The sequence below is a fragment of the Equus caballus genome, chromosome 5 (genome assembly GCF_041296265.1).
Source record: "Equus caballus isolate H_3958 breed thoroughbred chromosome 5, TB-T2T, whole genome shotgun sequence".
Classification (NCBI taxonomy): Eukaryota; Metazoa; Chordata; class Mammalia; order Perissodactyla; family Equidae; genus Equus; species Equus caballus.
The window spans coordinates 31,408,603-31,424,029 of NC_091688.1; the positions used below are offsets into that span (position 1 = coordinate 31,408,603).

At 41.5% G+C, this 15,427-nt stretch overlaps 1 protein-coding gene across 1 annotated transcript; it reads right to left on the reverse strand.

Moving 5' to 3' along the window:
• Window positions 1-4,763: 4,763 nt before the first annotated feature.
• Window positions 4,764-11,879, reverse strand: RGS4 (regulator of G protein signaling 4). The gene is given in 6 exon segments (XM_014739674.3): window positions 4,764-6,989; window positions 7,422-7,588; window positions 8,176-8,237; window positions 8,550-8,654; window positions 11,564-11,631; window positions 11,634-11,879. Coding segments are annotated over 6 exon segments (873 nt in total). The 5' UTR covers window positions 11,865-11,879; the 3' UTR covers window positions 4,764-6,749.
• Between the last annotated feature and the right edge of the window lie 3,548 nt (window positions 11,880-15,427).

The following is a 15,427-nucleotide window of genomic DNA, read 5'->3' on the forward strand; positions in this document are numbered from 1 at the left end:
TCTATATATCAGGCTCTTAACTTGGTGCAGGGGTTATAAAATCAAATGAGACATAGTAACCTTGTGGAATTGGCAGTGTAGCTTGGGCGACACACAAATCAATGGTTATAGGACAATGTAATAATAATCATAGAAGCACGACAGAGTATCAAGAGAACCCCACAGAGGAACATTTAAATCATGCCAGAAAGTGGGAGAAATCTTCTCAATGCGGGTAGGTCTTGAGCTGAGTTTAAAATAAAGAGTAGGAGTTAGCTATAAAAAGGACAGGGATGGAAGACGGACTTGGACAATGACAGAGGCAATTAACAACATGCCACTTCAACAACTGCAAATAATTATAGATGGATCAAAGGAGTAGTTACAAGAGATGAGATCAGAAAGCTAGATAGAGTTCAAAATCATGAAGAGTCTTGAATACTAGCCTAGAGAGTTGGAAGCAATGCAAACTTTAAGCAGGAGAGTGAGAGATCAAATGTGCATCTTATAGCAGATTGGGAGTTATTTGGAGTGAATTAGACGGTATCAGACTGGAGGTAGAGCGACTAGGAGTGAGGTCAAGGAAACAAACCAGGCCAAGTGTGATGAGGGCCTGGATGAAGCGTCTGCCATGGCCATGCCAGTGGAGAGGCAGGAATAGGCTTTGAGAGATTTCACCCAGAGGAATTCTGCAGAGCTAGGTAACTAGTGGGTGTGTGGAGTGAGTAAGAAAGAAGAACTGGGGGTGATTCCGTAGTTTCTAGTTTGAGGGAATCCATGTAAGGTAAGGCCATCTCCAAGATAGGAATTGGAAGAGAAATTGATCTGGAATTTGCAAACTGCCCTAACAGTTGTCCTTTGTAACACCCCAAAGGCATAAAATTATCATCAACAAGGCAAGAGTAGCAAAAAATACTGGGTCCTACAGAAGAGAAATGAGAAGAAGAGGAAGAAGGGAGAGCTTAGAGCCATGGTGGTTGCAGAAAAGATGAGCAGTGTTTGTCTCTAATATGACATAACTAGAAGTTGTTTCTCAAAATTTATTGTTGCTAATAAGGAAACATCTTGGGGACATACTGTCCTGGGAGAAGAGAGCTACAGAGAGGCCAACTGGATTGGTGGAAGTAATCTGGGTATTTTACAAACAATACTTTTCAAAGAAATCAACAAGGATTTTGTTTTACATTCTTCAGAAGCAATGCCCCAAAGTCAACCCTGGAAAGTCATTCTCAACAGGTCACCACTCACTAATTCCCACGGTCTAACAAACTGCTAATTTGTACATGCTGTTGCCTTGACCAGACTCATGTGGGGGGCAATTTCCTTTAACCCAGGCCCTGTGGTTATTCTTGGCTTCCCTCCCAGAGGGGAAACAGGAGCAGCATGACCAGGACCGTGTGCCAAATGCCTGTTTCCATCCGGGGTCCTGTCTGTGCATGATTCCTACAGTGGCTGAATGACTTGGATTCACTGTGCAATGTCAACCTAAAGCAGTGGTGAACTGGAACCAAAAGAGGGTTGAGCTACACTTTTTACTTCTTCTTTCAGGTACTTAAAAAAAAAAAAAAAAAAAGACTTGCTCTGGAGAATCATTTAGGATCTGGCAAATTTAGAGAAAGAAAGATAAGTGATTCTTAGAGAGGAACCCGGTCTCGTATTTATCCCATTCTTCCCAAACTCACTTTTCACTAGATGCAAAGAGACCTTCCACTCGCCTCTGTTCAGGCAGAGCATAGAGACAACCTGGTGGCAGCATGAGGCTCTGGGGCGTATGCGGGGGTTGGGGTGGGGGGTTGCATAGCCAACCAGACTTAAAGACTGGTGAGTGTTTGGCATTTTGTCTTTCCTCGCAACAATTTATTTCCTTTTCTTCTACTCCGTTGTTCGTGTTTTTTTCTTTCACATTTTCTTTCCCTTCTCTCCTCCTTTCCTTTCTCTACTCTTTTTATCTTTTTACCTCTTCTCCACTCTATTTCTATTTTTTCCTGTTATTCCTCCCTTGCTTGCTCTGCTTCTTTCTCCCTTCTCTTCCTTCTTATCCTTTGCTCCTTGATTAAAGCAATCAAACGTGTGGACTCTGGAGGTGGATTTCTGGGTTTGATCCATGCTCTACCACTTTTTTGATATACGATCTTGGGTGAAGTTTTGACTTTCCTATATCACATTTTCCCCACCCCTAATAGCATCTACTTCAGAGTTTTGCTCTAAGGGTTAAAAAAGATAATGTAAAGCAGTCAGTGTAGACTTGACAATTAATAAGCATGCCAAAAAGATGCTGCTCTTAAATTTTAGGTTGCCCTTGGAAACGCAGTTCTCTCTCCAAGCATTGTTTACCTCCACTGATGTGCCTAAGAAATACAATAGTCCCTGACCCCACCTCCCTCACTATCACTTTGCATGCAAAATCTAAAAAATTGGCCTCTGTTTCTAGGTGAACCCTTCCTGAGTCATCTTACTCAATTTTGTCTCTATTCCATATCACCAAAAGGACAAAACCCGGTATTTTCCTTTCTCATGTCATATTTTTGTGTGACATCTAGATGTTAGAGAAGCAAAGCGATGCATATTAGAACGACAGGTTTAATGAAGAACAACAATTTAGCTGGTCATCGTGTAGTTTAATGGCCTAGGCAAACTCATGTTTTGAATTCAGTCTCAGAGTTAAATGAATGGAACCATTTAGTTTTCATACTGTGTTTTCATACTGGTCACTTGAGACAATTTATCTGACTAGCTTTGCTCTGATGACTTTTTTGTCCATATGTTTGGCCTAGGCTAATGGTTCGTGGGTTTTTCCTTGGAGGTAGTTGTTTTTAATTTTTCTCTCTTCTTTCCTCTTTTCTCCTCTTTCATCCTTCTATCATCTCATTTCTAACTTTAAAAATCAAAGCACTATAAACATGGAGTTCCAGAACACAGTGTGAGGCACCTTGGGTCAGGCAGTTTCCCCAAAGTCAAGTTTTTGTTTGCAAACTGCTATTAATGTAAATGAGTCCTCTGAGTCCATACTCTAGTGTCTGTCTGCCATACAAATAAACGGCAGCCACACTATGAAATAGTTAAGAACATAGCCTCGACATTTCACAGAGCAAGCAATGCTCTGCTGCGGTAACAACCTCATAAACAAATTACTCAAATCAGCAATGATATATTTCTTACTCACTTTATATTCTGAAGTGAGTCGAGAGGTCCTTCATCTTGTAGCTACAGAGTCTGGAGCACATAACCGTCAGAGTTGCCACAGAAGGAGAAGAGAGAGATGGAGGACGCATTTTGGCTCTCTTCTTGACTATATAGGTCTGAACATGACACGCTGCTCCTCATCTGTTGGCGTGTGGATATTTGGTCAGTTCTATATGTCTCTGCCATGGTCTCTGGAGGCAAAGCTGCCTCAGTTCAAATCCCAGCTTTGCTACTTGATGACGGTTTGACTGGGGAAAGTTACTTAGCTTCCCTGTGCCTCAGTTTCCTCATCTGTAAAAATTAGCAGAGGTTTTGCAGAGGCAACGCCCATGATTGGCATCCCTATCTTAGGGTTGGTGTGAGAATTAAATGTATTATTTATATAAAGTGCTCAGGACAATATCTGGCACACAATAAGAAACAATAAATATTTTTCAAAATATGGTCTTTGATCACCTTCAGAAAAAGAGTCAGCACATATTTGTTATTTGTTTCATGGCCAATCATCAAGAAGAAAGAAAAGATGGGCAAGGCAGAGACTGGAGGAAAGAACACGGCTCACACTTGGTAATAGCAGTGTCTTTGAATTCCTCTGAAATCCTTAGAAGATACTATGACATACATGGAGCAGCAATTGCACACTCTCTCTGAGAGTGTGACACACCTATAGTGTGAGAGGGGATGATAGCCTTGTGTGTTTGAGGTGGGGTTGTAAAATTTTCCTCTAAATATTTACGATAAATTTGAATTCCTCTATATATTTTTCTCAGGAGATGGTCCACAGTTTTCATCAGATCCTTAAAAGGATCTGTTACTCAAAACAGTTTAAGACCCCGTGTCCCTAAAACCTTGTAAGCATGACTCTTACGAATGGGAAAGAAAGAATTCAAGAAATGGGGGCCTCATGCCATAATAGACATAGTACCTGTGACTGTGAATGTGAATATTTTATGACTTCTTTTCCAGGGAACAGAATCAGCAAAAGGGAGGGAAGGATTTTGAGCACTTTGGGCAGGGATCCATCCTAAGGCATCTGCAACTCCCTTCCACCTCCTCCACCTCCCACTGCTCCCATCTTCTCTCAATCAGGCAGGTAACTGGAGGCAGAAGAAATGCTGCTCTATCCCTTGAAAACCTATTGAGGACCTGCAAGTAAACTACCAAATCTGTTTAGCAAAGTCTCTGGAGCCAAGATTGCCTCTGTTCCATGACTAACTGTAGGCAGAGGGTGGCAGGAACTGAAGAATATACACTATTCATTTTCTCCTTTCTTTCCCAGAGTTGGCATGGGAGAGATAAAAGGCTGTCACATGAGCCATTTTCTATAATCACCCTCACCCTGCTGTTTCTCATAACATGTTTGTGGATCATTAATGTGTTTACAGGCAGATAGTTTTGTATGAAGCATTTATTTACCCTTATTATTAAGATGCATGTGTTTCACTGGAAGCATCAGCTTTGAGGCCTTTAAATAAGCACATGATAAAAATAGGCATGCATATGGAAGGAGTATTCTGTCCACGGACCATGAGCAGGTAAGCTCTCCATGTCAAATGGGATGAAATAACAGGAAAATGCAATTGAAAAACACACTTGAAAAATGAATTACATAAAATAATTTACTTCTCATTCAGAATGACCTTCCAAACCTATTCGTGAGACAGCAGTTCGGGAGTACAGGTACAATCTGAAAGTCATGACAGTTATAATAGGGCAAGACGAAGAGAGTTATACATTTGGATCCCGGAGTCAACCAGAGACAAAACTGGAATTGTGTGTAACACAAAGGGACGCTGATGAGAAACTCCAGGGACATTGAAGGAAAGACTGCCAGAGAGACAAGAAGGGTACAACTGAGAAAACCTATGTCTTTAACACAATGAGATTTGTATACACACACTCCAGCGTCTTCATTTTGCAGCCCAGTCTACTGGCTTAAACGCCACAAGGTGCTCATGCATGTAATTTATACCGAAGCAGTTGGTACATGTGTGTGCACTTCAAAGGCCGTAGTTTTAGAAGAATGGGAAGAAAATTACTTCCTGACCGTTCATTAATAATTCAGGTGATATCATGCACCTCCATTTATAAAACAATACAATAATAAAAACATTGTACAAAACAACACCATAAATAACATAAATGAGAAATTTTCAAGTATTTCATGTGCCTTGAAAAGTTCCGAACAGTAGTTCTAACAATGGACATCCTTTTTCTCTTTTTTCCTCTTCCCTCTTGTTTAGTCTCAGAGCCTGGAAAGAAATGCCTTCAGTCTCTCTTAACCCTGATGTTCTGGATGGAATGGACAAGATTCTACCTTGAAAAGAGAAACCTAGGAGGGCTTTTCAGTTTGGGAAAACGTGTCTCCTCTCATAAAATGTAATCTTTCCCCTGCTGCTGGTTGATCAGTGTAGGCATATAGCCTAGAGCCATTATGGAGAATCAAACAAACAACCACAGTGGGCTAAGGAGCCTCGTCTGATGGCTAAAGTTCTCTTGGAAAAAGCAAAATGAGAAGAGCACCTTGATCAGGAGAGGAAAAGAGAGCAGCAGATAAGAATATTAACCTTTAAATTCTGTGCCCTTACTCAGCCAGTATCTTATAGTAGCTGGAGCTGGCGAGGCCCTACGTGCGTTTCTTCATCCAGTTCAAGCATCCCAACTCCCAACTCCATACCACCCGGCTGCTGAGACTCATGCAGCAAGCACCCAGGCAAAGAAGGCGAGGCCAGCAGCTTAGGGACTCAAAAGTGCCACTAGTGATAACCAGCCCGAGACAGCGCTGCGTCAGTCAAGTATAAGATTCTATATGATATTTGCTCCTTAGAATACTGTTCAACTTGGAGGCTGTCAGTGGTTAAATTAAGCATGGATTCCCTTGGATGCTTCTCCAGCAAGACCCATGGAGTTTTACAGAATGCACTTTCCACGGCTTAGCATGCCTTTCTTAGCCTGTGTGGGAGCTGAGTCAGTTTGCCCTGTTCAATTATACAATGAAAGACCAGGGATCAGAACATGCATGTAAGTATGTACACACACTCTAGTTATGAGCACCTAGGGTCTTCCCCAACCATTCTTGCAGAAATATTTATGTATGTATATATACACATATGTATATAGAATGTACGTGTGTGTGTGTACCTATATGCACACACTTACACAAAATAGAGCAAACTCATCTAAACATCTAGAGTTTGGAGAAAGTGCTGGCTAACAGAATACATGTGCCTGTGGATGTCACATGAAGTATACCAACCAACCAACCTGAGGTCAGACTGTTGGGAGGAGAGAACTGCCGACGATCTTTGAAAATCCAGACCTACAAGGCCATTATTTAGATAGTTGCTCACATGGCACCTTAAAAGAAATTCAGGAAAACTGGACTAGAATGAGATGCCGCCCTGATGAACACCAAAACACTAAAACAAATCTGGTTTTTACATGGGAGTGACTCACACGTGGCAGGCAGCATGAATATTAGGTTACAATGTGGAGAAAGTACTGGTGCTTAGTACAGATCAATATTTGGCCTCAGGTTTTCCAGGCATAGAGTCTTGACATTTCAGCCCCACACCACCAAGTGAGAATTAGGCACACTGGGGGACCAGGGAAGGACAGTCTGCAGAACTCTTGGCTCCTTTCTGCTTCTCTGATCCACAGCTGGAAGGGTTGGCCAAATCGAGATAGAATCGGGACTTGAGGAAGCGGCGGTATGAATCCTTTTCCATCAGGTTGAAAATCTTCTTCTGGGCCTCATCAAAGCAGGTTATCGTAGGCTCCAGCATGTTCCGGCTTGTCTCCTCCCTGGTGCAAGAATCCAGGTTTACCTGAGGGCAGAGGCCAAGGCACCATTAGACACAGTCCCTGTTGAAGCTGGAAGGCTGTATGCTTTATCCTGAATAGTAAGTGTGCACCCTCTACACCCCAGGAATGAAGAAAAGGACATTTGGCTCCACCCTGCCACTTGTCAAGAGAGTATAAAAGGCTCATCAGCTTCAGGGGGCAGGGCAATGTTTTCTGTTCTGTCTCACAAATTGGGGACATTCATCGGAAAAATTCATTAAGGGAGATCATCTAAGTCATTTGGATGAAAGAGCTTTTTTTCTTAACTGTTTTATTTGTGGTTGTCAAGATTATCATAACTTGCTCCACTGTTATAATTTTTCCTCTAACTCACATAGTCTAAAGATCCATGCCACGAACACCACTACTAGGAAATTTCACAAAGATCCAGAGAATTCTCTGCCATGAAGACCTACCTCTTTAGTTGCTTGGACTGAGATGAATTCATTATAGATCTTTTTGGCCTTGGGACTTAGTTTTGAGGGGGATTTGATTTTCTTGTACTCTTCACAGCTGATCCAGAAGTCGATGTTCTCCTCACTGTATTCAGACTTCAAGAAAGCTTTGAAAGCTGCCAGCCCACCTAGGATAGAGGAGAAAGAACCACAGTTATCACACCGGCTGGCCTCTTGGACATAGTATTTTAGATAAAGCCGAGGTGGTTGAAGGAATAAGGCAAGAGTTCAAAGAATCCCCTATTTCTTCCATTTTTGGAGATGACTAGGGTCAGGCAACCCTAATCTATGTTTGGTAGCTATTGGATCTCAGCTATACCTAGCACTTCTTGCTCGAGGTTTGAAGTTTCTTTTAAGAAAATGTTATGTTTCTGAAATGCCCATGCAGCCATCAATTGCCAAAGTGGGTTTGGGGTAGAGAAACTGAGGTTGACTCTGCAAGAAATCTCAGTATTTGGATTTTTTTTCCTCTCCCCTTTTTCCATGTGGTGAGAGAGATGGTTTTCCACATGGTTTGTGTATGAACTTTCCATTGTATATCACAACGCTCTAAGACATGATAAAATTTTAAACAGACTCACTCCCTTGAGTCTGGAAGTCAGAAGAAACCCAAGCATATCTGCAGTTCCTATAAAACCAAACATAGTATGAGCTAACTTGTCCATCTAGAGTGCTTTTATCCTCATTAGCTGGGAGGGGGAACTATCAGACTTACATTCATGGCTAATCAAGTTTTCCAGTGATTCAGCCCATTTTTTGACTTCCTCTTGGCTCACCCTAGAGACATGAGAGAGAAAAAGAACAATGTGAATGCCACGACACAAAACTGGGGCAAGAAATTTAAGACCCTGGATAAAACGTAGAGATTTTATTTTTCCATCATCATGGTGAAACCTATTGTTGACTAGGACCGTCTTTCGACTAAATGTATGGAAATTTCAAATGCAAGTATGATCTCCATGAAAATGGAGGCTGTCTGGATCCAAATTTAGCTTAACTAGGGATCTAACTTCCTTTTCTCCCCATGGAACATCTGTGTCGTCAGATAGTTAATGCTCAATGGATCTTCTCCAAGGCCTCTTCTCTTACCTCTGACAAATCACCACTTTGTCCTTCTTGCTGTGGGAAGAATTATGTTCACAGGAATCAGACTTCTGCAGCAGGAAACCCAGCCGATGTTTCATATCTTTGGCACTGCACGGAAGAGGAAAAAAAAGGATAATGATAATAGTTCTCTTTAAAAGATACCCTCATGGTAGAGCTCAAAGATTCCATTACTAGTTAAGAGGCAGAGGCAATTTATTCAGGAAATGAGAGCTGGAGTTTGCATGAACTCCCAGGAAAACAAGATTCCACTTCTGCTTCTGCCCATGACTTACTACAAAACCTGGAGGCCAGGGACAGAGCACCGGCTCCTTTGTCAGGAACTGGAATTCTGACCCTTCGATCTCCCTCAGGAGCCTCTTCTGTAAACTTGTCATTGTGACAAATGGAACACTTCGGTATCTTCAACAGAAACATATTGAAAACTTGACTGTTCTTTGAGTGATTTTTAGGAATTGGAAAGCAAGCAGTAACTGTGAAATATGGCACCTTCCTGCTGCACGCCACCTTCTGGAGGGTGCTTGCTATTTCCATCTGCCTCCTTGTTAGCAGAGAGGGAACTGTAGAAGCACCTCAGGAAAGTAAAGGTCTGCTCAATTGCAGCCTTTTATGAGGTGGGCCAAGCAACTCCCGTGACGGGATATACACGGGGGTGTGCATCTCCAGCAGAGGGAAGTGCAAGGTGAGGTGGTATATGCGAACGCTCAGGCTGAAACCTGAGATCCTTCGGGCTTGCTTCTAGAAAATCTCCTGCTGCTGCTGCTGCTACTGCTTTCCTTTTTAACATCTACACTGTAAAGGGCACTTGAGGCTTAAAAACAATAAAGGGAAGCAAGTAAGTCATCACTGAAGCTAGTGATTGCTTTATCAGAGCAGAGCTTCCAGCTTATTGCCGCTGTTTAATAGGGAGCTAGAGTGCAGCAGGGCACCTGACTTACTCAAAGGAGGACCTTTTAATAAGCTTTCAGCTCAATTTTCTCATTATTTGTTAATTATTCTTTTGCTTGAATCTCTTTCATTATAAAAGCCAAGAAATTGTTTTAAAAGAGAAATGCTAATTGAAAAGAAATGAATGACTAGATCTTCCTTCTTAGACAGAAAAAAGCAAGAAGAATAAAAAGACGTTTTAGGTTGGCACTTATTTCTTAGTGGCTTACCCATGTGCATTTCCCCCAGAAAGTTTAAATTCCATTTTGTTCTTGGACTGCCCCTAAAATAGTATTTTCTCTCCTCTACAAGACTGTTTTCCATCCTTTCCTTCCCCAACTGGTCAGGGGATGCAAAATCTTCCTCAATGATAGCAAGATATTCACAAAGGCTAAGGTGATTCTAAAGTGATGCTATAAGTACATTATGATTTGGTCTAAATAGAAATCATTTCCTATTTTCATGTGCCGGCCCTGGCTGAGATCTAACAGTTATTGACCAACGCAGAGTCATTTCTTGAAGAGCTGGAAGTATGCTTAGCAAGTACATTAGATTTGCCCTTATAACACAATACAACCATAAAAATGAAACCCAAATGACTTCAGGGATGATCGGATTCAGGAAACCTGTATTTGTTCCACTCTCTGTTACCCACCACCTATGTGACCTTGAGCAGTTCACGGTCCCTCTGGAGCCTCAGGCACTAACGCTAGAATGAAGGTGTTGGACTGGATGATTTCCAGCTCACAGTGAGGAGAGGGAAGAGCAGTCCACCCTACTGACATAGAGTTGACCTCCCCAGGTTAGCTCTTGCTCCCTGAGGGCAGAGCTCGAGTGCAATCTTTTGTCTTGTCTCGCAAAATATTTCCCAGAGCATAACTTTCTCCTGACACCCCTGTATCTTGTATGATTAATTTTATACATGAGTTAACTGAAGCTTGGGGTGATCTGCTCCATTCCGTTCAGGACATTAATGATGGAGGTCAGAGGCATTTATTTCCTAGGGAGCCTCTGCCAGACCCTCCTGCTTCATTTTAAAGCAGTCATGAAAGAATATGAAAAAAAGAAGACTCTTTCATATTCCTGAAGGACAGAATACTTGAAAGGCAAACTTCTTAGCAATGTACAAAAGACTGTGCTTTCTGGGATATCTCTAAGTTGGAATTCAAGGTGATTTCAATTTGCAGGAAAACAAGAAAAGGGGTGGTCTACCTGCAGATTGACTTTTTACCTTTCACTGTAAGATTAAATAATGTAATATGCATTAATTTTGTATTTTTTTCAACTGGCTAATATATAACAATTCTCTGAAAGCATTCATTTATACCTTTGTCAAAAAGCCAAAGATATATGAGTAGCTACACATCTTTAAGTATTTTGTTTTTTTTTTTTAATCAAGAGAAAGTACATTGACAAAACAATGTCTTTAGGATGAGATCTTCTACGGGACTTAACTAATTGGTTATGATCAATATTTTTCAACGACCACACACAGGAGACATTTCCAGAACTAGAGGTAGGGGCAGACAGATAAGAAAGATCTACTTTTGGAACCTATATTTTATTGTAACATTTAGTTCTAAGAACGTAGAGAGTGAAAGATACTACAGCACCCCAGAGAGTATAGTGCCTTTCTGGTGCTGTAGACAACCTCATTCTGGGGTGTCCTCCGTGAAACAAAATCTAGCACACCATCCGAAAGCCCAGAGCCAGAATTCTACATACCCCAGCAATGCTCAACTAATAATAGTCATCCCAGGTAGTGATATTACAGACCACTGTGCAGAATCCAAAAATTTCACGTCCCTTCTTACTTAGAACTAGCTCGGTTAGAGGATGGAACAGTCTTCAAAACTGAGGTCATATAAAACAACGTGTCAGTGCCCAAATCTGGGGAGAATGCTTCTTAAGTCACAATTTCTAGCTAGTCCTGGAGGAAAGCTAGGAAGTCGACACTCTCCTGACCACATTGCTTCTAATTCCAAACAATGAGGTTAGTAAGTAGGATATGTAAACAACTGAGAAAGTCTATCCGAAAGTTTAACACGGTTAGCAGCTGAAAATAATCTTACCTCCTCAAGCAAGAAGCCGGCAGACCTGCAAGTCCTTTGCACATCTTGTTTATTGTGGGATTCGCAAGTCAGGAAAGAAAGAACGGCAGGAGGAGCTGTGGCTTCTGTTTTGAGCGCACTTTGCCTTTTCTCCCGGAAAGATGCTGTCGGAATCCACTGAGCTTCTCTCTCCCAGACCTGTAGGGGTCTCTTTTATAGCCCAGCCACGACCGTCCAGCCAATCAGATGGCAGCGCTGTAATACCAGCTCCCGGCAGCCTCTCCAGCCGCTGGAAGAGATAAGAAAGGAAGGACTGACGCATCAACAATGTAAAAGGAATAGCCGGAGAAAATCCTCTCGCTAAACAGACGTGCAGAAAATAAAAATTTGCTCAATGTCTCTACCGATGTCTGAGGTTTTGAATTTCTAGAAAAGGAAAAAAAAAAAGACTTTACAATGCTACAAAGCATGAGGTTTATTCATTTAGCTGTAAGATCAATTGCAAGGAAAGTTGCCTCTTGGAAGGAAAGGTGCCAGCAGCAGTTCGTGGGGCTGGCTCTCAAGGCACTTTCTCATTTGGATTGGAAATAGCATATCCTAGCATGGTTCAAAGTTTCTTCCTCACTACTTCCAAAAGGGAGCTGGCAGGATCATCGTTTAAAGGCAAGGATTTGCAGAAGTTGCCTCCACAGGTGTCACATTCAAACGGGGATGTGGGGAGGAATAGCTGGATGGCAGACAGTTATATGACTGGCAGCACAGAAAACTAGCCTAGGGAAGATAGATTAGCTTCATCTGTAATCAGCCTGACCGTGGACTATCTTTCCAGGAATCTTACTAAGAACAGAATTCAGCCCAGTACTGACAATCTCTCTTGTACATGCATGCTTCCTGCAAAAAGCTGCAAAACAGCAGCTTGAAGACCAGAGGACAGAGTAAATGAACACATACAGGCATCCATTCTTATCTGCAAATGGACTTATATCTTATTATGTCTTTCGTAGTTCCAGGTCTCCAAACTGGTATTTCAAAGTATCGAGAAAGAAAAAACATACGTCGTCTGCCTTGCATCTTACCAGGGTTCAGGACCTAAGAATATCCAGCCCTACAGGTGCTTCTGAACACCTGGATGATTAGTATCTTTTGCACACAATATGATGGGCTGAATACTTCAAAGGATCACGCAGGTGTTTCCCATCTTGCAGTCATAGCTCAAATACCCATACCAGAGTTATAGAGAGGTCTTCTCCATGTAGGAAAGCTGTAAGTGGAAGGAGGAAATTAATTTCCATGTCAGACTGAACAGCTTTCATTTTGCAAGTAGACAGATTCCTGATCACAGGATATAGTGAGCTATGCTTTACATCTAAGAAGCAGAGGCATCAAATGGTTTAGGTGGAGAAGATGAAAATAAATTGATTCCAGGGAGATGCAAAGGTGCCTGAGAATATAGAAAGGAAAGTTGTAAGGAGCAATACCCCTACCGCATACGTGACCCTGAACATCCGACAATTCCCGCCCACCATTTGCCCCTGTCCATAGCTAGAGCAAGGAGATGACAGAGAAATATAACAGGGTGGAAGTGTCATAATCTCCAGAAGATGCACTTAAATCGTAGGAAAAAATATCTGGCCTTCTCCCTTTGAAATAGGAAAAAAATGTATTCAATTATCTACTGGGTAGATTTTCCTTGAGGTATAACATAGAACAAATAAATTTCTTTGTGAACCTGGCAGTCGTCCTTGGTGGTGGTGTGGAAAGGGCTACAGAGTAATGCAAAATGACGGAGGCCAAGGAAGGTAGACCCAGGGAGATGAACCAGTCAGAACTGGCATCAAAGGGAGACATTAAAAGAGAGAGAAGGTCACCCAAAGATGAACCGGGGCCTTCTCTGCCTACCTGGGCAGCCAAGAGAGTGATCACTCAAATAAGTTGATTTTAAGAACATGAATGAAGACCCGATAAGAACTTTCTATCTTGGACCTAGATCAAAGAGAAGCCTGAGCTGTCAGGAGTTAAATATAAATAGCTCCAATAGATGACCTGAATGGGATTTAAGACAATCTAGACTAACACCTTCGTTTTACCACAAAGGAAATAGAGAGGAAAAGTGATGTGTCAAGGTCACAGCTTCTTCCTAATAGAGCTGATTTCTTGACAGTAAGTCATATGGATTTCCTACTATGCTACCCTATCACTCAACCGCTTTATCAAATGAGATAAACTATGTAAACAGAGGTATTTCTAAACTGTAAAGTGCTAGGTAAATATTTTTTTATTGTTAGATTATACACAGTAGATAACAAAATACAGTATTAATTTTATACATCTCATTCAAGGAGGATTCACTGCCTGATGTTCTCTTGCTCTAAGACAGTGGGAGCTGATGCAGAACTCACTGCTTTGGCTCTCAATTAAAACCAAGTCTTTTTAACTTTGCAGCTAGCCCATTAATCTGTCAAGGCATTTCATCTTTGTTTACTTCTTTATGATTTCTTGCTTTCTGAGGAGTTTGAATACTTTAAAGAATGTTTGGAAAGCTTTTGAGAAGGTAACTTCTTTTTCACTATGGGACTCGCTCATTGTATTTGAGGAGGCGAAGACGGTACATCATGATACCTTGACAATTCCCCACCCTCTTTCTCTGATACACACAAAGCATTAAATTCTATTATTCTATGATTTGTCATTCCCGGATGATTCTAGTTATGTGGAAGAGCTTTATTCTCAAAAGATCTAATTTTTATTTATTCATTTACATAAGACATATCTTTTGAGTGCTACTCTGTGACAGGTACTGTTCGAAGAGCTGCAGTTAGTGTGGTGAACAAGCAGACAAGGTCCCCTCCCTAGGAAGGTTTTCATCCCAGTGGAAGGAGTCAGAAAATAAATAAATACTTCCAGATTTTGACCCATGCCATGAAGAAAATAGGCAAGTGGTGTGGTAGAATGTAACTGGAGGGCAAAGGGCTCATTTAGCCAAGGTGATCAGGAGGACCTCTTAGAAGAGGTGGTGTCTGAAAGGGGATTTCATGGGTGAGAAGGATGAGCATTGAGAGAAGCTTAGGAAATAGTATTTCAAAGAGAGATGGTATGAATGTAGAGAGGTAAGAACAAGTAAAAATGTTCTTTATCTAAATTGGAAAAGAACAAAAGGGGTCCAGCGTGGCTAGAGAATTGAGAACAAAGGGAGAGTAGCATGAAACAGACATGGAAAGACAAGAGACTAGATCCTGCAAGGACTTGTAGGCCGCAGTCCAGAGGCTGGACCTAATCTCCATGCAGTGGAAATCTACTGAAGAGATTGAAGCAGACAAGGAGCGTGATTTGATTGTCCTGGCTATAGTGGGAGAATGGACTGAGGGGGAGCACGGGAGCAGGTAGAGTACTTAGCAGAATTAGCAGTTTAAATCCTGGCTCATGAGTTTCTACAGTGCAAAGTGAATATTTACTTCCACAAATATTTATTAGATTCTATGTACTAGACATTCTGCTGAACTCTGGTAACCTAAACATGAGTCAGAAATGGTCTGTGCTTTTTAGGAGCTCACACTGTCATAGGGAAGACCTTCAAATACCTGGAAAACACTACGTTGAGTGTCATTATTATAAACTTGTTTACACAAAATTTTAGGAAAGCACAAAGGATAGAGAATGCAACCTTTGGAATTTGGAGTTGTTTTCACAACGGAGACTGTTAAAGGATGAATAGAGACATACAAAGAAGAGAAGAGCATTACAATAGTGGGCACAATTATAATAGCTAATTTTATTGGGCACTAAGTTTGCAAGGCACTGCTTTAAGACCTTTATATTACTTAACTCACTTATTCCTTACAATTCATCCTACAATACAAGGTCCTACAATGATCCCCATTTTACAGA